We start from the raw sequence: 24,279 nt of genomic DNA on the forward strand, positions 1-24,279 counted from the left end.
AAACTATACAAGAATATCATATACCAGTAATTTTGAAACATATATTAACCACATTAAGTTTTGGGAAGTAATATAAAAAGCCAATATTGAAGCAAGAAGAAAAAGAAAACTAATGCACCAACATGGTAAAGATATTAACATTGTATGCCTAAGAGCCTTTCTCTCTGCTCCCTAAAACCCTAAGCTCAGGTAGTTCTATGCAAAACTTCAAAGGAACCAATAATCCTGATCTTAGATAAACTGTTACAGAGCTAAAAACAATACAGAAAGGAACCCAATTCATTTCATGGGGCTATGAGTTTATACCCCAAATTAGGTAAAGACATATAGGAAGATTAGAATTAATTTCACTTAATAAGATAGAGGCAAAACTCTCAAATAATTTTTTTAGAAATGTATCATGATCAAACAGCTGTTTTTTTATAAAAATCAAGATAGACATTTTTTTAAAATTACATGTTCACCTCAGTGTATGTTAGAAAAAAATTTTTAATGAATTTCAATACCAAGCCAAATTTTTAAAAAGTTAAAACTACAAATAGGAGAGAACTTTGATAACATGGTAACAAGCTACCAAAAACCTATAGCAAGCATTATATTTAATGAAAAACAATTTCAGTCATTTTCTTAGACATTGGAGAAAGACAGGGGTGACTATTGTCATTATCATTCTCCCTAGTGTTTGTGGAAGCTTACAATCTTATAATACCTTTCCTAACTACCCCCTGTCCTCTCTACCAAGCTCATCTTTAGCCAGCTTTCCCCGGGACCCTCCCATTAGCAGAGTGGACTTCTCAGGGCATTGTTATCAAGTCTGGCTCTGCCACATCCATTGAGAAGCTCTAAGAGTTACCATGTCTGAATTAGTTTCTTGTGGGGTCACTGCTCCTTTCTCTTGGGTCCTGGTGCACACAAGGTTTTGGTGAGAGACTATTTTTGGGGGCTCCAAAATCACTGCAGATGGTGACTGCAGCCATGAAATTAAAAGATGCTTGTTCCTTGGAAGAAAAGCTATGATCAACCTAGACAGCATATTAAAAAGCAGAGACATTACTTTGTCAACAAAGGTCCATCTAGTCAAAGCTATGGTTTTTCCAGTAGTCATGTATGGATGGGAGAGTTGGACTGTAAAGAAAGCTGAGTGCCAAAGAATTGATGTTTTTGAACTGTGGTGTTGGAGAAGACTCTTGAGAGTCCCTTGGACTGCAAGGAGATCCAACCAGTCCATCCTAAAGGAAGTCAGTCCTGAATATTCATTTGAAGGACTGATGCTGAAGCTGAAATACTTTGGCCACCTGATGCGAAAAACTGACTCATTGGAAAAGACCCTGATGCTGGGAAAGATTGAAGGCGGGAGGAGAAGGGGACAACAGAGGATGAGATGATTGGATGGCATCACCAAAGCGATGGACATGAGCTTGAGTAAGCTCCAGGAATTGGTGATGGACAGGGAAGTCTGGCGTGCTGCAGTCCATGGGGATGCAGAATTAAACATGATTGAGTGACTGAACTGAACTGAAGAGTTACAATGTGGTTCTGCAATTGCCTTTTCCCCTATGCCATCAGAAGGCTATTATTTCTCAGATGGGAGCTGCTTCTTCCACTGGATCCCAAAAGAAAGGAGGCAAGACTGCATCCATTCACAGCCAATTGTTACCAATGGGTAGATGCGATCACGTCTTTGATTTTGGAAACCTCTGTGATTTGATAGCATTTCTTATCATATTGTGACCTAATGAGCGTTGATCAATACAGTCTTGGAGATCTTTTCCAACATAAACATTTTTAAAAATTAGATATAAGGGCTGAAAGAGAAAAGGCAGAATTTTCATAGTTGTATGCTATTATGATTTATAATAAAAACCCAAGAAATGCAAAAAAGTATTAGAACTCACAAATTTCACATAAGTCATTGCATATAAAAATCAATTAAAACTTCAGTAAATTACACTAGCAAAAACATAGAAATGGTGCTCACCCTAAAAGAGTGGACTGTATGTTCCCATTCTTATGTGTGGGCTGCCCATAGTGATTTCTATCCAAAGGGTTCAGTCTGAAAAGTGGAATAAAAAGAATAACTTCACAGCAGAGACCACTGATGAACACTACCTCAGCTGAGTGATCAAGGTCAACATCAACACTGTTAAATCATATTGATAGCATCTATTCTTGACATGATGAGATGAGAATGGGACTTTACTTCTGTGATCCTTCTCCTCAAAACCCACAATCCTAGTCTAATCTTAAGCAAAACATCATACAAACCCTAACTGGGGGACATTCTACAAAATGTCTGACCAATAGTCCTCAAATTGGTCAGTCATCAAAAATTACCCCCACTTCATCCATGTGGATTAGTGAGGTATACTGTGACAATTGTTGCTGTTTAGTTTCCCAGGCAGGCCCAACTCTTTGCAACCCCAAACCAGGCCTCTCTGCCCTCACCATCTCCTGACATTTGCCCAAGTTCATGTCCATTGCATCCGTGATGCTATCCAACCATCTCATCATCTGATGCCCTCTTCTCCTTCTGCCCTCAATCTTTCCCAGCATCAGGGACTTTTCCAGTGAGTCAACTCTTCGCATCAGATGACCAAAATACTGGAGTTTCAACTTCAGCATAAGTCCTTCCAACGAGTATCCAGGGTTGATTTCCCTTAAGATTGACTGCTTTGATCTCCTTCCTGTCCAAGGGACCCTAAGGAGTCTTCTCCAGAGCCATAGTTCGAAGGCATCAATTCTTCAGTGCTCAGCCTTCTTTATGGTCCAGCTCTCACAACTGTACATGACCACTGGGAAGACTATAGCTTTTATTATACAGACCTTTGTCAGCAGAGTAATGTCTCTGATTTTCAGTATGCTGTCTAGGTTTGTCATAGCTTTCCTGTCAAGAAGTAAACATCTTCTAATTTCATGGCTGCTGTCACCATTTGCAGTGATTTTAGAGCCCAAGAAGAGGAAATCTGTCACTACTTCCATCTTTTCCCCTCTATTTGCCATGAAGCAATGGGGCCAGATGCCATGACCTTAGTTTTTTTAAGATTTAGTTTTAAGCCAGCTCTTTCACGCTCCTCCTTCACCCTTATCAGGAGGCTGTTCAGTTCCTCTTGGCTTTCTACCATTAGAGTGGTATCATCTGTATATCTGAGGCTGTTGATGTTTCTCCTGCCTATCTTGATTCCAGCTTGTAATTCATCCAGCCCGGCATTTCTCATGATGTGCTCAGCATATAGATTAAACAAACAGGGTGACAGCAGACAGCTGTGACAATGTCAGGTAACAAACAACCCTGATCACAATTTTTACAACAATCAGTAGTTTTCGCTCTCCATCTTGTAGAAACAGACTTTATTTTCTTGGGCTCCAAAATCACTGTGGACAGTGACTGCAGTCATGAAATTAAAAGATGCTTTATCCTTGGAAGACTAGCTATTACAAACCCAGACAGTGTATTAAAAAGCGGGGACATAATTTTTCTGACAAAGGTACGTATACTCAAAAAACTATGGTTTTTCCAGTAGTCATGTATACATGTGAGAATTGAACCATAAAGAGGGCTGAGTGCCGAAGAAATGATGTTTTCAAACTTTGGTGCTGGAGAAGACTCTTCAGAGTCCCTTGGACAGCAAGGAGATCAAACCAATCAGTCCTAGAGGAAATCAACCCTGAATATTCAGTGGAAAGACTGATGCTAAAGCTGAAGCTCCAATACTTTGGCCACCTGATGCAAAGAGATGACTCATTGGAAAAGACCCTGATGCTGGGAAAGATTGAGGGTAGAAGGAGAAGGGGGCAACAGAGGATGAAATGGTTGGATGGCATCATCAACTCAATGGACATGAGTTTGAGCAAACTCCAGGAGAGAATGAAGGACAGGGAAGCCCGGTGTGCTGCAGTCCATGGAATCACAAAGAGTGGGACACGACTGAGTGACTGAATAACACTTGTAGATTGGGTTCTGGGTCTGCTGGGTGTGGCTGAGCTCAGCTGGACTTGACTCCAGTAGGTATCCAGGATACACCTTAGGTTTAAGTCAGCTTCTCATGTCTCTCATTGCTCTCACTGGAACACTACCCTTGGCTAGATGATAAATTTATTTACAAAAGAACAAAAATGGGACACATTTTCTACAGAAAGTCTCGGAGGCATTTTTGATTATTGATCGGATCTTTTCCTACAGTAAAGGAAAACAAAATTAACTCACTTCAAAATATGCTTCCAGAAATCAATTTTTCCTCCACTTGATAAAAGTATGCTTCTCAAGAATCATCTTTTTTCCTCCACTATGAAAAAATAAGCAAAAAGATTTTTTTAAAAACCCAAGGACATAACATTACAGGCCAAGCTTGTGTGGTGTGTCAGATGAGATCTGTCCAGTTGTACATGCAGAAGGCAGTGGAACCACTTTGAGGAGTGATGCTGGGATCAGATTCTCATGCTGACCTCTGCCCACACACTGAACTCTGACTGGCACCCTGCATCTGTCAGTCAGTATTGAGGTGAGGTGCCCCATCTTATCTGCCATGCGAAAGAGCAGGCACACTGGTGTCCTTACTGATGAATCAATGTCACGTGCCACCTCTTTCCCTGTTCACTGTAGCAATGTGGACATGTCACAAGGGTTCTACATGGGGAAACCACCCTGAGGGAGAGTTTAGTAAAACCTCAGGACTGTATTTTTCAAGTTATTCCATAGAAGCACCTTTCTTCTTAGAGGCAAATGACAAGTGCACAGACAAACACTCCAGGAAACCAGAAGGTAGAGCCTAAAACATCCTGGCCTAAGCAGAAAATGTCTTTCAAGTCTCCTGACGGGGCTTTAAAATGTCATATGAATGTTTCATTTTATTTCATATCCTCTTTTATTTAATGTAAAGCAATGTTTTAAATTGCCATTTGGAACTGAAAATGTTTCCTAGCATTTTAGCCTGTACCTTGGTCTGCAATCAGCATATTACATGGGCACAGAGTGAGGTGCTAGCAAAGAACACGAGATCTGGCAGCTGGTGCCCTCAGACCTGTCCACTTGCCCATTTCCACAACCACTATCGTAGTTGTTGTTTAGTCGCTCAATCGTGTCTGACTCTTCCATAATCCCATGGACTGTAGCCCACCAGACTCCTCTGTCCATGGGATTTCCCAGGCAAAAAGTGGGTTCCACTTTCTTCTCCAGGTAATCTTCCGAACCCAGGGATCAAACCCGAGTCTCCTGCATTGGCAGGAGGATTCTTTACCACGGAGCTACGTGGGAAGTCAGTAGTCCAAGTTACCACCACTCTTTTCCTAGACCATGGTTGTAGGGCCTCTAAGCTGGACTGCCTGCTTCCACTCTTTGGTCTGTATTCAGAGTGTATCTGACTAACAAAAACCCTTCCACACCTCTTCATCACTATCAGTAGAAAATAAGAATCTTTATCCAGGCCTCCAGGCTCTTGGGTCTGGCCTCCACCAATTTATTCAAGCTGATCTCTGATCAGGATCTCCTCGCTCTCTGTGCTCCAGACATACAGCCTCAAGCCTGCTAGTCCGTTTCCTCTCCCCAGACTTAGACCAACCAGTTCTCCTCCTTAAACCTTCTTCCTTTAACCCTTATTTTTGTTTCGACTCCCTAATAAATCCATTTTCTCCTATTCTACATTCTGACAGTTCCTCATATTTCCCACTCACTGGCACTAAGCTCCTCAAGGAGAAAGGTAATGTCTTCTTTTTATCTGTTCTTGGCACCTAACACCTTCCCTGACACATAGTAGCTGTTCAATAAATGTTTTGTGATGGAAAGAATGAGCTAGTGAAGATTTCATCTTCTTACAAGTCCAGAAAACTAAGGCTGAAAGAGAATAACTTAAAGAATTTTCTAATGCAATACATACTTGTTAGCATATCATTGACCAGAGATGTATTAACTCCACAAGCATAAGTTTCTGCAAAAATCCCCCAGTCAGTAATGTGTTAAAATTCCATTTTAACTGGATGGCATCACTGATTCAGTTGGGACATGAGTTTGAGCAAACTCCGGGAGATAGTGAAGGACAGGCATGCTACCATTCATGGAGTCGCAGAGTTGGACATGACTTAGCCATGGAACAACAACAACAACAAAATGTTAGACTGAAAGCTTTGTTCCAGTTCCACCCAAAACACCTTTCAGGTAACTCTGGGGATGAGGAAAAAGTAAGAGACAGAATCTCCTCAAAGATTTGAGACAGAATTTATGAATCTCGCGAGTCTTGATGCCTGAGTGTTCCTAATCTAAGCAGTTCCCCTAAGAACATAAAATGAAATGGCAATACTGTTGATGATATAAATGACTATTTGGAGTTTTTATTTCTTAATCCTTTATGCCTATTTGGAAACACTGGAAAATAGAATGTTTTATTAACAAACACCATCCCTTGATGGTGATCCTTGTATTGACGTGAGGCCAACATGAAAAAGAGTGTGGAATGAACTGGAAATGAAAAGCAGAGCATTCACTCAATAATCATCCCACCAACTTTATGGAGATCCACCTGCTACTTAGAGGTATGAGGATATGATACTGACACTCCCCAACTACAGGTGACTCAGGGCCTCCAGGGAAGACAGGGCATCATCAGAGAGTCACTAACAGTCTGTGCCTTAGATGTGGTACATAAGCTTTTTCAACTTGTTTCCTCATCTCTAAAATTAGGGAAATGGCAGAGCTGCCATTTCTTACTGCTCTTAGAATTGCTGTGACATTAAATGGGATGATGACCATAAAAGACTTGGTGTCTGGCACATAGTCATTTATATCAGTTTGAATGTTTTTGCTTACAGGAGACAGAAAACTTGACCAGCAGTGGCTTAAATCATGTATTTATTTTTCTGTTAACAAGCAGCCTGGGGTGGGCAACCCACAGAACTGTTTAGCAATGATGGGCATCTGGCCCTGCAACTCCGGAATTCTCCTGACCTGTCTTCACAGTGTAAAAACACCTGCTGCTTTTCAAGTGCCTCTTTTTTTGACAGCAATAAGTAGATCCTTCCTAAGAAGCCCAAGAGACTTTCTTATATGCTCCATTGGCCAGAAATATGTATTAAGTGCATAGTACCGGGCCTGGCATCTACTAACTAATCAGTACAATTTAGCTATCAGATGATAGTGATGATGGTGGTGATGGTGATGGTGGTGGTGACTGTGATGATGGTGGTGGTGACGCAATAGAGAGGAAAAACATATGTACTTTCTGTTTATAATCAAGACCATCTGTCAACTTCTGGATCCATTTGTCCCTCTCTTCCAAGGTCTGATATAAAGAGATGGAATCACAGAATACAGAAGCGTATTGGACTAATTAATATCTAATTAAGATATTGCTTGGGAGAGCAAAAAAGGAAGGACAGTCACAAACAAATGGAAGTAGATAAAATAGGATATCGTGGGTATAACCAGGGAGGTTGGTAAAGTTAGAAATAGCATAGAATCATAAAGCATGATCCCTGAAAGTCCTTCTCATTACCAGAGTAATGAACGAGTCTTCTCTGAAACCAGGGCCCAGAGAAGGTAAATAATTAACTCAAGGTAACACAGAATTTCAATTAGAACTTAGGTTTCCTAAAGCCTGTAATTTAAAAAAAAAAAAATTTGTTACCAAAAAATGCAATCTAAAGGTGAAAGAAATGCCTAAAATAAACTCTGATTATTAGTGGAGTCAATTGCTGCCCATCTGCCATAATTTTACCCTCCCATCCTGGCATAAAAAGAGTTAATAAGCAAGCATTTTCTGGTTATAAACAACAGAAAATACCAAAGTTTCCTTGTTTTTCTGAATGGCACCAACACCTGATAAACAAACCTTGCTTTCAAAAGATTTCATAATCTAAAGTGTGTGTTTAGTCACAAGCTGAACTCTTGATTCCTTGCCCCTGGAAACGAAGAGAAATCTCTAATTCAGTAAAATATAAATGATCTGGGATCAAATCATGGTTTGTGTCCCTTGAAAATGCTTAGCTTCTCAGAAATAGACTCATAGACAGAGAAAATAAACTATGGTTACCAAAGAGGAAAGGGGGGAGGAAGGGATAAATCAGGGATTCAGAATTAACAGATTGAAAGAACATGAAAGTCGCTCAGTCATGTCCGACTCTCTGCGACCCCATGGACTGTATAGTGCATGGAATTCTCGAGGCCAGAATACTGGAGTGAGTAGCCTTTCCCTTCTCCAGGGGATCTTCCCAACCCAGGGATTGAACCCGCGTCTCCCGCATTGCAGGCAGATTCTAGCTTCTCAGAAATAGACTCACAGACAGAGAAAACAAACTATGGTTACCAAAGAGGAAAGAGGGGAGGAAGGGATAAATCAGGGATTCGGAATGAACAGATACACACTACTATATAGAGCGTTCCCTGGTGGTGCTAGTGGTAAAGAATCTGCCTGCCAATGCAGGAGATGCAAGATATGCAGGTTCAGTCCCTGGATCAGGAAGACCCCCTGGAGAAGGGAATGGCTACCCACTCAAATATTTTTGCCTGAGAAATCTCATGGACAGAGGAGCCTGGCAGGCTATAGTTCACAGAACCAAAGAGTTGGACATGACTGAGCACACTGCTATATATAAAATAAACAACAAAGACCTGCTGTATAGCACAGGAAATTATACTCATATGCTCAATACTTTGTAATAACATATAATGGAAAAGAATGTGAAAAAGAATACAAACATATATGTGTATATTTATGTATATAAAAATGCACACACACACACATATATACACACACTTTGCTGTATACCTGAAACTAACACAACATTGTACAATAAATCAACTTATTTCAGTGTTTTAAAAGTCCAGTTTCTTTGTCCCTCTGGAAATAGAAACAGCCCCTCAGATTATAATCCCATTATATTTAACAGCTTTTATTCTACCTTATTTCTTGATTTAGCAATCTGTCCATGGACTGGGTACATATACAGTAGATGGGAAATAAGCATGTGTCAAATGCTATCCCAACATTAATAAACATCTAATCATCTAGATCTTAAAAAGATGGTATTAACTTGAATATCAGAGAGACAGAACATAGTGGCTCATCAGAGGAGATGGCAGCCAGAGCTAAATCCCTAATAATACCTAACTTATATCAACATCGTCCACAATCAGATGTTACGCTGTGATTTTGACATGGATTGTCTATTGCATTTCATCCTTACAACAAGCCTCTGAGGCAGGAACAGCTATTGTCAACACCCACTTGGTAGAGGAGGAAACTGAGCTTTAGAGAGCATCAGCCAAGTGGAAAATGATGGAGCCAGGATTTGAATAGCATTGATCAGAGCTGTACTCAGTTGTGTGTAATAGGAACCAGATTTCAGTGGCTTGACCCAGTAAGGGTTTAATTTTTCTTACATAACAAGGAATTCAAGCATAAAGAACTCAGGGCTCATAACCAGCCCAGGAAGTCATCAAAGACCCACAGACCCAGCTGCCTTCTTGCCTCCACAGGCACCACCCTTAACCTGTGGCTGTTGTCGGCACAGTCAGAAGAGGACTTCTGCGCCTCCAGGCACTGCATCTGTCGGAAAGCAGGAAGAAGCAGGAAAGCAAGAGACAAAGGTTGCTCAGTCGTGTCTGACTCTTTGCTGCCTCGTGACTGTAGCCCACCAGGCTCCTCTGTCCGTGGAATTTTCTAGGCAAGAATACTGGAGTGGATTGCCATTCCCTTCTCCAGGAGATCTTGCTGACACAAGGATTGAACCCAGGTCTCCTGCATTGTAGGCAGCTTCTTTACCATCTGAGCCACCAGGGAAGCCCATGAGAGACAAAGGACATGTAACCAAATCTGTTCCTTTTTTATCAAGAAAATGGTAGCTTTTCCAGTAGAATTCTTTTTTTTTTTTTTAACTTTACAATATTATATTGGTTTTGCCAAATATCGCAATGAATCCACCACAGGTATACCTGTGTTCCCCATCTTGAACCCTCCTCCCTCTTCCCTCCCCGTACCCTCCCTCTGGGTCATCCCAGTGCACCAGCCCCAAGCATCCAGTATCGTGCATCAAACATGGACTGGCGACTCGTTTCATACATGATATTATACATGTCTAGTTGACCAGAACAGGCTGTTAACACAGCTACTCTAGCTGCAGGTAAGTATGGAGATGTGAACACTCAAGCTAGCACATTGTTGCCCTAAATAAAACTCAGGTTCTGTTACTGAGAAGTAGAGAGATTGGGTAGACAACCAGCAGCCCCCATACTGAATCCAGGCAGCGATTGGACATTAAAGCTCAAGAAATAAATGTGCTCATAACCTCTATGCCAGCACAAACATCAATATCCTATCCCACTGTTCCCCACCAAAAAACTGTTTGAACCAACTTGTCACTGGAGTGACAAGTTTTTTGTTGTTGTTTGTTTTCTTTACATAGCTTCTTCTAAAAACCCATTTCTGGAGCATAGAGGGAGGAAGCCTGAATGCTGTCTGGGTCCTATAATTATCACTTGCCTCCCGCTCCCCTTTTCAATGCAGTAAATGACCATCAAGCCTTCTGCTCCCCGATGACCAAACACCGAAAATAATTTTCTTTGAGAAGACTTTGTTCCACCTAATTTGTGAGTAAAATTTCCTAAGGGCAGCAGTGAAAGGTCTAAGATAATGAGGAAGTCTTCAAACTCAGGGGAACTGATGAGATCTGCTCTCAAAGTCGCCATACACCATTAATCAATTGTTACTAGGCAGAGTCACGGAACCCAGATAGAGGTCAGCAGATCACATGACCCACGGCCAGCCAAACAGCCAGCATCCTGCTGCTTAAACAAAAGCAGAAGTGACTTTGTAACTCTTCCCACTTAGCTGAATTCATAACTTATGCTGATTTTTCATAGCCAGGGTTCAGTTTAGACTGTGGAGAGCCACTGAGTAAAATAAAGTAAAAAACCCAGAGGTGGGTGGGAAAGTGTGTGTGTATGTGTGTGTGTGTGTGTGTGTGTGTGTGTGTGTGTTGACAGGGGTGGTGTTACCAAGTAAACAAGATAAGCTGGCCATAAGATTTACAAGAAAAACAAATTGGAAATAAAAATCACATTTTAGCAGATTACCCAGTTTTACCTAATGTGTCCTTATTTGAAAATTACAAGTGCCTTTACTCATTATTTCCATACTCATTTAAATTTATTCTTGTCCTTTTTTTTTCAGTCTAAATCATAGATGCTGTGTTTCATCATTTTCCATAGGGCACAGTATTTTGATTTTTCAGATGCTCTGTAAACCTAAATAGTTGCTATTATGTCAGACTTGGACACATCTTGACCTTCTTTGACTTCTGTTTGTTACTGCTTATATGCTAAGGTGCTTCAACTATTTGTAAGAGTATCTTTAGATGGTTCTGAAAGATAGATAACTGAACATCTCAACATTACCTTTAAGTATTTCTTATGTTAGCAAAATCCAAAACTTCCTCTCTAAATAAAAAGGGAGATTTAGTACATTCTTCCTCTGATTCTGGAAATTTTTGAGCACTAAGGAAAAATGTAAATTAAAAAGTAAAATCATGTATTACCGAGGGCAGGGAAATTTTATTTAATAAACAATTCCCTCCTACATTGGTTCAGGCTGTTCTTTTTAGTCATACTTGGGACAAGATGCTGGGCAACAACCACATTTAACAGAAATACCCAAAATACCATCCAGAGAAACAAATTGGGTCATATTAAGGTTCTGTTTCCATATCCACTTAGATATGGAACAGTTAGTGCTTGGAAGTTCCCAGTTTAGTTCCTAAAATAAGAGAAGTCCTCTAATTTGTCAAATAAAAACTTTCCCACACTTATACCAAAGCATAAAAATCTGTGCAGATCAAACTTACCATGACAAAAGATGAAGACATAAAATTATTTAGTTTAGGATCTCTGGTGTGTGTTTTTAGTTTAGGCTAAATCTTTTTTAATATCACCAGTTCTTTAAGTTCCAGAAGTCAGAGAGCATGTCCAGTGAAATACTTTGGAATCTTTCTGACAAGGGCAAAGAGAAGCAAAAGTTAAATCTTGCATGCATTTCAACCAGCCTTCCACATTTAGGAATTTATAATATAAAAATAATCAAAAGAATACAAATAAGAACATGTAAGATATATTCATCATATTAATTACAAAAATATTTGCTAATAGTGAAATCTGCAAGTCACTAAAATGTCCCAAAATAATGGATTGGTGAATTGCATTATGACTATGCAATGAAATTCTCTGTAGGTCTTTGAAACAGCAATAAAGGTCACTATTTATTGATATTGCAAAGATAGCCACAGTTCAGTGTGATAGGGAGGAAAATCAGCTTATAGAACAATGTATGCAGTATGAGCTCATTTTTGCAAAAAGAGTACAAAGATACAATATGTTAAGAAAAAAGTATTAAAAAGATATGCTCCAAAATATAAACAATGATTGTGACTGGGTTTATTAGGCCATAAACAATTTTCACTTTTTTCCACAGTAGACAATTCATGTCAAGGTCTCAGAATAGTATCTGATACATGGTCCATATATATTAGGTACTATTCATATTAGGGTTTTAATTTATCAGTCATTGCCTCTGATGTGTCACTGGTTTTTTGTCTCCTTCTAAGTAATTTCTTTTTCTTTTTTTCTGACAATAATGAGAAAACTATGCAAGAAGTGATTTCCATTTTGAGAAAAAAAAGGGGGCTGGGGGGAGGTTAGGGAGAGGTTTCTGCACCAATACTTGTCTTCCCATCTGGGTTAGTCACATGCATGCAAAGGGCCTAAAAAGAGAGGTGGAGGGGAAGCGAGAAGGAAGACTTCGCCACAGTAAATGAAAAGCAAACAATATGCATATCAGCATCCCAAGATGTACCACTCTGCTGGGAAAATCCAAGACAAAAGAATTTTCGGACACAACAGTTCAAAGCATATTGCACCTGTCAAAACGTCTGTCATCTTCTATAGAAAGGCACCATTCTAAGAGAGAAAAGGGAAACTTTCGCAAAGTCACTCAGGAACAACAGCTTACTTTGTCTCCTTCCTCTGGTCAACTCCTCCATCTGAAAGCCATTTAGCTCCATGCTATAGCTTGCCTGGAAGGACCAGACAATAGGAAGGTCTCTTTCATTGTCAAGGACAGTTACACTTTGAAGATGACGCTCAAAAGAGGTTAAAATGGGTCAACAAGCAATTGTTGGCCCTATGCAAGGACATGCGAAGAGGACATTGTTAGTCACACACACACACAAAATCTCTATCTCAAAGAATTCAACTTTAACCTAGAGGAGGTGTGGGAAGGAAGAAACTAACATGCAATACTGGTTTTATCCCAAAGAGGAATTAGGAAGGGAAGCGATCTACCCCAAGAGGATTAATTAATAGACAGTTTGAGGATGGTCTTTGCCATTCCAAATATCCATCCACACTGTGTATTAAGAAGATAAGTGTAATTTAGGGAAAAGTGAGAAAAATGTGACTTTTCTAAAAATACTGTATGCAAGTGATGTTAATTCCATGCTGGTTATTACATTTGTTAAGAGTTTTATTTTCTAGATTCACTTTGGGAAATGTGTTTGACATGTAGTCAGATGAAAGGTAAAGGTTGGGTGGGTGGATATATTTAAATCGTAGTTATTTCTTTTGTGCAATTTCTTAGATATCTTTAAAAGGGAAGTCTCAGAACCCATCGGAGCAAAGATGATCTAAAGAGAAGTAACAAGGAAAATCTGAATCAGCCCAACTCTATGCCTATATTCGCAGCCTGATTCTGCCTTGTTTAGGCCATGTGACTCTGGACGAGTAACTTAACCTCCCTCTTGTCAGTTTCCACTTGTGTAAAAAGAGGTAACAACAACAGGCCATCAGAAATATTGGGAGGATTAAGGCAGAGACTGCATCCAGGAGAAATGAAAACATTTATTTACACAAAAGCTTGTACACACAAGTTTTTCATAATAAAAATGTGCACACAGCATCATTCATAATAGTCAAATAGTGGAAATAATGCCAATGGAAAAACCAAATGTGGTCTAGCCACACAGTGGAATATTATTCAGTCATAAAAAGGAATAATATACTGACATCCTATAACATGGAAGAATATTGAAAAAACTATGTTAAGTGGAGGAAGCCAGTCACAAAAGACCACATATTATACAATTCTGTTCATATTAAATTCCCAGAATAGGGAAATCCTTAGAGACAGAAAGCAAATTAGTGATTGTTCAGAACTGGAGAGTGGAGAAGGAGAGAACAGAAAGATGATAGCTAAAGCGTATAAAATTTGTGTTTGAGTAGGTGAAATGTAAAATTTACTGTGATGATGGCCACACATAGGTGTCAATATACTAAATATATTGTCAATATACTAAAAACCAGTGTATTGTACACTTTAAATGGATGACTTATATAGTGTACAAATTATATCTCAATAAGGTTGCTAAAAATAAACAAAAGAGACCAAGCAAGAATGATGGACAAAACTGTGGCAAGAAAACAAAACAAAATACTTTTTTTAAAGGAGGGTGGAAAAGTACTATAATAAAGGAATCAGAACTGTGCTTGACACAGAGTAAGGACTCGATAAACACTGAGTATCAGAATTATTTTTATGAGTAAGTATAAATCATTGTGAATAGCTTTGGAAAAAAGAGTGCTGTTATGTAGTATGACTAACAGTAAGACTGAAATTTCAACTTTAATCTTAAAATATTAATCTTTAAATATATTTCAAAATTCAACCTTATCCCCTGAAATCTAAAGATAATCCATTTCTAAATAGTCCACTTAAAAGGTAAATTTCAAAATGAAATGCAGCTCTTTCTCTTCTTTAATGAGTTTGCTACGTAAGTATATTAAATTATCTGTGATTGTCAAATCTTCTTTAAGCTTTGGAAACTAAGTACAGAGTCAAAATGTGAGAAAGTTCTTTCGTTACAAAATACACTTACAACTGGAATCATTCTTTAAAAAAAAAAAAAACTTGGGGGGACTTTCCTGGTGATTCCACGGCTAAGAACCCACCTTCCAATGCAGGTAACACGGGTTCAAACCAGAGTCTGGGAACTAAGATCGCACAAGCCATGTGTCACGGCCAGAAATTTTTTTTTTTTTTTAAGTTTAAAACTACCTTTAAAAAAAAAAGTTACTTGTGGTGGTAGATACTGCCAACTGTCATTTTGTACTCTGAACTCTTCTAAACTGAAGGTTCTTAATGAAATATTTTGTTAATTCATCAACTATTTACTTCATTTTTAAAATACAGATGCTTGTGAGCATGAGTGTTGGAGGAAGTCACTGAACAAATTGCTTTGTCTGTTTCCTCATCAATAAAAGAGATACTACAGTACTACTTAACCCCACAATGCTCTGATGAAGGTAAAGAATATAGAGACATGATCACCTGGTCACCAGAAATAATACTCACTGTCAGTGTAAGGCAGCTGGATCTAGAAGCCTTCCATTAGCCCTGCATAACTGATGGTGATATTTGCGCTAATTATTGTTGATACTTGTAGGAGGAAATGGCAATCTGCTCCAGTATTCTTGCTTGGAGAATCCCATGGACAGAGGAGCCTGACGGGCTACAGTCCATGGGATTACAAACAGTCAGAAACGACTGAGTGACTAAACCACCACCGCCACCATTGTCTATACTAGTCACAAAATAATTATTTGCATTTGCACTGCAGTTATGCTTTTCAAAACGCTTTGATTTGATAGAAACTTGATCCTCAAAGTATCCCTTGCAGTAAACAAAACGTTACCCCAATTTAACCGAGAAGATACTGCAGCCAAAGGATAGAGAGACGAGATGCTAAGTTCAGATCACATTTACAGGAACATACTCCCGGCTCTTCAGATCCAAGTCAGCCCAGCTCCTGAGTTCTTCCTTACCTCTCCCGCTATGATGTCCCGTCCCTTCCACCACTTTGATGCAGATCAGCTCTAGTGATCTTGGAAAGGGCTACCATCTTTAACAAACCTCAAAACCACCTTCACTTTCTTAAGTTTCTGAGACTTCATTCACAGAGATGCTGTTGCTTCACACAAAAAGAACTATGTGATGATCATCTCTGCTCTTCAAAGTGTTCAGACGTATCATATGTCATCAACTCACAACACTCACCTCCCACTCTCCACTTTGTTACAAGGAAGAGAGGGATATAAGTAGAGTTTATAGACTTACCTCACTTAGGTACCAATAGCATGAAATAAAAACTAATTTATATATGCTATCTATATAGATAGAATATACACATATATTCATTGTACTTATATAATAGTTCTAATGACACAGTATACAATAATATGGCTTATATACAAAAAATATTGTATAGTATATAATCAGATCAGATCAGTCGCTCAGTCATGTCCGACTCTTTGCGACCCCATGAATCGCAGCATGCCAGGCCTCCCTGTCCATCACCACTCCCAGAGTTCACTGAGAATCACGTCCATCGAGTCAGTGATGCCATCCAGCCTTCTAATCCTCTGCCATCCCCTTCTCCTCCTGCCCCCAATCCCTCCCAGCATCAGAGTCTTTTCCAATGAGTCAACTCTTCGCATGAGGTGGCCAAAGTACTGGAGTTTCAGCTTTAGCATCATTCCTTCCAAAGAAATCCCAGGGCTGATCTCCTTCAGAATGGACTGGTTGGATCTCCTTGCAGTCCAAGGGACTCTCAAGAGTCTTCTCCAACACCACAGTTCAAAAGCATCAATTCTTCGGCACTCAGTTTTCTTTATAGTCGAACTCTCACATCCATACATGACCACAGGAAAAACCATAGCCTTGACTAGACGAACCTTTGTTGGCAAAGTAATGTCTCTGCTTTTGAATATGCTATCTAGGTTGGTCATAACTTTCCTTCCAAGGAGTAAGCGTCTTTTAATTTCATGGCTGTAATCACCATCTGCAGTGATTTCGGAGCCCAGAAAAATAAAGTCTGACACTGTTTCCACTGTTTCCCCATTTATTTCCCATGAAGTGGTGGGACCGGATGCCATGATCTTCGTTTTCTGAATGTTGAGCTTTAAGCCAACTTTTTCACTCTCCACTTTCACTTTCATCATAAGGCTTTTGAGTTCCTCTTCACTTTTTGCCATAAGGGTGGTGTCATCTGCATATCTGAGGTTATTGCTATTTCTCCCGGCAATCTTGATTCCAGTTTGTGTTTCTTCCAGCCCAGCGTTTCTCATGATGTACTCTGCATATAAGTTAAATAAGCAGGGTGACAATATAAAGCCTTGACGTACTCCTTTTCCTATTTGGAACCAGTCTGTTGTTCCATGTCCAGTTCTAACTGTTGCTTCTTGACCTGCATACAAATTTCTCAAGAGGTAGATCAGGTGGTCTGGTATTCATTCCCATCTCTTTCAGAATTTTCCAGTTTCTTGTGATCCACACAGTCAAAGGCTTTGGCATAGTCAATAAAGCAGAAATAGATGTTTTTCTGGAACTCTCTTATTTTTTCGATGATCCAGCAGATGTTGGCAATTTGATCTCTGGTTCCTCTGCCTTTTCTAAAACCAGCTGGAACATCAGGAAGTTCACGGTTCACATATTGCTGAAGCCTGGCTTGGAGAATTTTGAGCATTACTTTACTAGCGTGTGAGATGAGTGCAATTGTGCGGTAGTTTGAGCATTCTTTGGCATTGCCTTTCTTTGGGATTGGAATGAAAACTGACATTTCCCAGTCCTGTGGCCACTGCTGAGTTTTCCAAATTTGCTGGCATATTGAGTGCAGCACTTTCACAGTATCATCTTTCAGGATTTGAAATAGCTCAACTGGAATTCCATCACCTCCACTAGCTTTGTTCGTAGTGATGCTTTCTAAGTCAAGGCCCACTTGACTTCACATTCCAGGATGTCTGGCTTTCTAAGTGATCACTTTCTAAGTGATCACTTTCTAAGCATCACTTTCTAAGTGATGCTTTCTAAGTCAAGGCCCACTTGACTTCATATTCCAGGATGTCTGGCTCTAGGTCAGTGATCACACCATCGTGATTATCTGGGTCGTGAAGATCTTTTTTGTACAGTTCTTCTGTGTATTCTTGCTATCTCTTCTTACTATCTTCTGCTTCTGTTAGGTACATACCATTTCTGTCCTTTATCGAGCTCATCTTTGCATGAAATGTTCCTTTGGTATCTCTGATTTTCTTGAAGAGATCCCTAGTCTTTCCCATTCTGTTGTTTTCCTCTATTTCTTTGCATTGATCGCTGAAGAAGGCTTTCTTATCTCTTCTTGCTATTCTTCGGAACTCTGCATTCAGATGTTTATATTTTTCCTTTTCTCCTTTGCTTTTCGCTTCTCTTCTTTTCACAGCTATTTGTAAGGCCTCCCCAGACAGCCATTTTGCTTTTTTTCATTTCTTTTCTATGGGGATGGTCTTGATCCCTGTCTCCTGTACAATGTCACGAACCTCATTCCATAGTTCATCAGGCACTCTATCTATCAGATCTAGGCCCTTAAATCTATGTCTCACTTCCACTGTATAATCATAAGGGGTTTGATTTAGGTCATTCCTGAATGGTCTAGTGGTTTTCCCTACTTTCTTCAATTTAAGTCTGAATTTGGCAATAAGGAGTTCATGGTCTGAGCCACAGTCAGCTCCTGGTCTTGTTTTTGCTGACTTTCTAGAGCTTCTCCATCTTTGGCTGCAAAGAATATAATCAATCTGATTTCAGTGTTGACCATCTGGTGATGTCCATGTATCGAGTCTTCTCTTGTGTTGTTGGAAGAGGGTGTTTGTTATGACCAGTGCACTTTCTTGGCAAAACTCTATTAGTCTTTGCCCTGCTTCAATCCGGATTCCAAGGCCAAATTTGCCTGTTACTCCAGGTGTTTCTTGACTTCCTACTTTTGCATTCCAGTCCCCTATAATAATATCACATATAATGCTTCCCTGGTGGCTCAAACAGTAAAGAATTTGCCTGCAATGCAGGAGACCTGGGTTCAATCCCTGGGTTGGGAAGATACCCTGGAGGAGGGCATGGCAACCCACTCCAGTTTTCTTGCCTAGAGAATCCCATGGATAGAGGAGCCTGGTGGGCAACAGTTCATGGGGTGGCCAAGAGTTGGACACAAATGAGTCAGTAAGCATGTATAATTATAAGCTTGAAAATATACAAATATATATATAATAGTTAAGAATAAAGCTTCCTCATATGTGAAGTAGCACTAATGACAATAGTAACTACTTCATGAAGCCATTGTAAGGACTTAAATGAAAACGTGAACTGTGAAATTCCAGATGTTCAAGCTGGTTTTAGAAAAGGCAGAGGAACAAGAGATCAAATTACCAACATCCACTGGATCATGGAAAAAGCAAGAGAGTTCCAGAAAAACATCTATTTCTGCTTTATTGACTATGCCAAAGCCTTTGACTGTGTGGATCACAATAAACTGTGGAAAATTCTGAAAGAGATAGGAATACCAGACCACCTGACCTGCCTCTGAGAAACCTATATGCAGTTCAGGAAACAACAGTTAGAACTGGACATGGAACAACAGACTAGTTCCAAATAGGAAAAGGAGTACGTCAAGGCTGTACATTGTCACCCTGCTTATTTAATTTCTATGCAGAGTACATCATGAGAAACGCTGGGCTGGAAGAAGCACAAGCTGGAATAAAGATTGCTGGGAGAAATATAAATAACTTCAGATATGCAGATGACACCACCCGTATGGCAGAAAGTGAAGAGGAACTCAAAAGCCTTATGATGAAAGTGAAAGAGGAGAGTGAAAAAGTTGGCTTAAGGCTCAATATTCAGAAAACTAAGATCATGGCATCTGGTCCCATCACTTCATGGGAAATAGATGGGGAAAACAGTGGAAACAGTGGCAGACTTTATTTTGGGGGGCTCTAAAATCACTGCAGATGGTGACTGCAGCCATGAAATTAAAAGACGCTTACTCCTTGGAAGGAAAGTTATGACAACCTAGATAGCATATTCAAAAGCAGAGACATTACTTTGCCAATAAAGGTCCGTCTAGTCAAGGCTATGGTTTTTCCAGTGGTCATGTATGGATGTGAGAGTTGGACTGTGAAGAAAGCTGAGAGCCGAAGAATTGATGCTTTTGAACTGTGGTGTTGGAGAAGACTCTTGAGAGTCCCTTGGACTGCAAGGAGATCCAACTAGTCCATTCTAAAGGAGATCAGCCCTGGGTGTTCTTTGGAAGGAAAGATGCTAAAGTTGAAACTCCAATACTTTGGCCACCTCATGCGAAGAGTTGACTCATTGGAAAAGACTCTGATGCTGGGAGGGATTGAGGGCAAGAGGAGAAGGGGACGGCAGAGGATGAGATGGATGGATGGCATCACCGACTTGATGGACATGAGTCTGAGTGAACTCTGGGAGTTGGTGATGGACAGGGAGGCCTGGCGTGCTGCAATTCATGGGGTCTCAAAGAGTCAGATATGACTGAGCGACTGAACTGAACTGAACTGAAATGCTTAGAACAGTCTCTAAAATACACACTCAGGAAACATTATCTGTCACAACTATTACTTATCCTACATACTAAAAAGGATTCCTCACTTGTAAACATTGTTCATTAGAGATGCTCTTAAATATTTTTTCTTCCATGTACTAGTTTTTAAAATTTATCACTATTTTTCAATGAAACTTTCGGAAAAACATAGTTTTCCCTAAAGCAACACATTATCTTCTTAGGAGGACTCTTATAGCATGTGGTAATAAATATCCCTTAAATCAAATCACATACCCCTGAAAAAACAAAAGCAAGCTGTAACCCAAAACCTTAGCAACAATGATTTTATACTACAGGACTTTGTTCTAGTCCTCAGTCACACTCCAATGCAAATACACATATTATTTATTTCTTAAAACTGATTCGTACTCAGTTACAATTGTTCAAATTGAAAAAAATAACAGTAAGAAAGATTTAACTATGCTTACCTTGGGGCATTTTTGTCCAGGTTCTAGTGCCTCTCAGAAAGACCTGAACACCTGTGCCCCATAACTATGACAGTCAACATTGCACATGTTGGTAAAGAACTGATGGTAAAGAACCATCACTATCTAAACTATGGACATAGTTAGACCAACTAAACGCCCAAACATATGCATCCAAAATGAGATAAATCAAGACAGCTCATTACATTTCCTCCAAGGAAGAATGGGTTTCTGGAGGTGTTTATGAAGGACTGCTCTCTTTAGCTTTGATCCTCTTTTTTTTTTAAAGAAGCCCTTACTTTGACCTCTACTGGGTTACATGGATTCTAGTATATCTAGAATAGAGTTTTGAGTCATGTTGTCTCAAATGCATTCCACAAGACACTAGTGTCCAAGCTATTTATAGGCATTATATTAAAAAAAAAAATACACACAACATCAGAGTTCCCTGACCACATAAATGTAGACATACTACATATAGTATGTAATACATGCTTTATATATATTTTATATATATTGAACTGAAGGGGAAAATGCAGTAGGATTTTACAGCCTCCATGTATCGAATTCTATAAATCCAAGTTTGTGGGAAAACTGCAAGAAATTTGCAATTCAAACTGTGTGTGAATGTCGTGGTAATATTGATTTGTGTTTCACTCTGTGAAAAAAACAGTACATTAAAAAGAGAAAAAACTAAACTCATAAAATCATTTGCTAAATTAGTTTCTGCATTGCCTCACAGTGAAAAGCTGCTATGTTTAACCGACCTTAAACCAAAATCGAAAACACTGCCTAAAACCACAAGTTGATATAAACGTTCCCTAAGTGTCTCTTCTGCATTAACCTTAGTTCCATGTGTTTCAGGAGCCTCCAAAGAGGTTCTAGCTTCAGGTTTCTGACATAAAAACCTTAATATAGCCTGAAGAACTCCCCTAGGCACATGGGGAGTAATCAAATTTCATGTTAACTATTAAATTACAGACATTCAATTATGTTTTCCAAACCTCTGTTTAGAGATTCAAAAGGCCCTTAGAAAACATCCTTAAACTGAAGCCCAAGTTGGCAAGTGAAACCCTTTACCTGCGAGAGCAGAACAAAGCCGGGTCGGGCCCATCCCTGCCGGCACATGCTGAAGTGGCACGCGATGTACCCCATCCCCATTGTGAGGTGCAAATTCTTTGTGACACTGGGAGACACCGCAGAACAAAAATACTATTAGAAATGCTTCAAAAGGAACATTTTTGGGCTGCGATAGAGACTTTTGACATTATTTATTAGGTTCAAAACGGCCTCTGTGAAGCCTGACAATGGTTCTGTGGAAACCAGTACATCTGAGGCCCTTTCTGTTGTTCTGGGCAGGCATTGATTTGAAGATAGGCAGCACTCACCGAACAATTCCCTCGCAGCGGTCAGTGTAAGTGAGCATTCACCCCCGGCCTAGGAGGGGCCTGTGAACAAACCGTATGGAAACGAGGGGGTGGGCGGGAGTGGGGAAGAGGAGCAATCCTTGATTAACCTCTTGGAGAAGAGATGGGTAGGAGTACTGGTGAATCCTGGAAGGGGCGCTCCTGCCAGACTACTGTGGAGGGAGGCGTCTGCCCCGGGCCCGTTTTTCCTCGGGGGAATGAGGATGCTTGGGGAGCATCTTTGGTGCCATGGCAACTGCGCCTATTCGGACTGGATTTCCGGGCGCGCCTGGGAGCCGGCTTTGGGAATCTAGGCTTGCAGGTCGGTGCACCTACTGGGGCTGCTGTCTTCTCCCCCAACTCCAGTTCTGAGGAACTCCAGGAGACTTTGGGCGAAGCAAAGGGGGTCTGGCTTCTCCGGAAGAGGCCAATGGCAGCGTAAGGCCTCAGAATAAGACCTGGAAGACAAAGAAGAGCCGGGGTGGCGCTCAAGTGTGAGGAATTTACCCGCCCCGCTAAAACTTAAAAAAAAAAAAAAGGAAAGGAAAAGAAAACTCTCCTGATAACTGGATGTTTCAGAAATCCACGACGTTTGTAACAAGCTGAGAGAAAAAAATTTAATCCCCTGACGTTACGCTCATGTGCTTCCCACGTTTCTTTAAGAAAATAAAGTGCTATCCATTCCTTTACTATTGTTTGAAAGAACCTCCTCCCCCCAAAATAATTTTTACAGAATCCTCCTAAAACTTTTAATTTCAAGGAAAACAATTCAAAACTTCCAAAGAGAGGGAAGAATGAGTGACTAAAATAAAGCCTCATATTTGAAATTTGGGGAAAGGCTTTGAATAGAAATTACTCTGGAGTTAGAGATCATGGAAAAACAAACAATTTTACAGCCCATTTAGACTATGACTGACAATTTAAAATCCAAGAGGCAATTACTTCATGAGTTTTATTAGAAAGCTCAAACCATGTGAAAATTAAAAGTGTTTTAATCTGATGTTGGCTCTGCACAATACATACATATACACTAATAATAGATTTGATTTTTTCTTTATTTATATATATATATATATATCATGCATGCATTTGTATGTAGATATATATATATATATATATATATATATATAATCTTAATATATGTCATACATATAAAATCATTTTCAGGGGACTTTCTTGGCAGTCCAATGGTTAAGAGTCCCCACTTCGACTGCAGGGGGCACAGGTTCAATCCCTGGTTGGGGAACTAACATCCTGCATGCCATGTAACAAGGGCAAAAAAAATCATTTTTATGTAAGAAATCCTGTCCATTGACCTATGCAAATTAAAATCTAATTCTTCAGTAGTGTATTAAGATAACTTACATGCTTTAAATTACTTTCTATGAGCTTTTAAAGGACTTTGAATAGCATGCAGATGGCTCAGTTATTTAGAACAACCCAAGACATCACCAGATGGCCAACACCAAATCAGAGTGATTATATTCTTTGCAGCCAAAGATGGAGAAGCTCTAGAAAGTCAGCAAAAACAAGACTGGGGGCTGACGGTGGCTCAGATCATGAACTCCTTATTGCCAAATTCAGACTTAAATTGAAGAAAGTGGGGAAAACCACAAGACCATTCAGGTATGACCTAAATCAAATCCCTTATGATTATACAGTGGAAGTGAGAAATAGATTTAAGGGAATAGATCTGATAGACAGAGTGCCTGATAAACTATGGACAGAGGTTCATGACACTGTACAGGAGACAGGGATCAAGACCATCCCCAAGAAAAAGAAATGCAAAAAAGCAAAATGGCTACGTGAGGAGGCCTTACAAATAGCTGTGAAAAGAAGAGAAGCAAAAAGCAAAGGAGAAAAGGAAAGATATAAGCATCTGAATGCAGAGTTCCAAAGAATAGCAAGGAGAGATAAGAAAGACTTCCTCAGCGATCAGTGCAAAGAAATAGAGGAAAACAATAGACTGGGAAAGACTAGAGAGCACTTCAAGAAAA

At 39.8% G+C, this 24,279-nt stretch overlaps 1 protein-coding gene across 1 annotated transcript in view; it reads right to left on the reverse strand.

Moving 5' to 3' along the window:
• Window positions 1-24,279, reverse strand: part of C5H12orf42 (chromosome 5 C12orf42 homolog) — a 246,541-nt gene that overhangs the window by 96,614 nt on the left and 125,648 nt on the right. The window contains 7 exon segments of the mRNA XM_059887270.1: window positions 1,979-2,053; window positions 4,205-4,283; window positions 11,827-11,971; window positions 21,957-22,363; window positions 22,365-22,481; window positions 22,483-22,593; window positions 22,595-22,803. Coding sequence (XP_059743253.1) covers window positions 22,286-22,363; window positions 22,365-22,481; window positions 22,483-22,593; window positions 22,595-22,803 — 515 coding nt within the window. The 3' untranslated portion in view covers window positions 1,979-2,053; window positions 4,205-4,283; window positions 11,827-11,971; window positions 21,957-22,285.

The sequence above is a fragment of the Bos taurus genome, chromosome 5, assembly GCF_002263795.3.
Source record: "Bos taurus isolate L1 Dominette 01449 registration number 42190680 breed Hereford chromosome 5, ARS-UCD2.0, whole genome shotgun sequence".
Lineage (NCBI taxonomy): Eukaryota > Metazoa > Chordata > Mammalia > Artiodactyla > Bovidae > Bos > Bos taurus.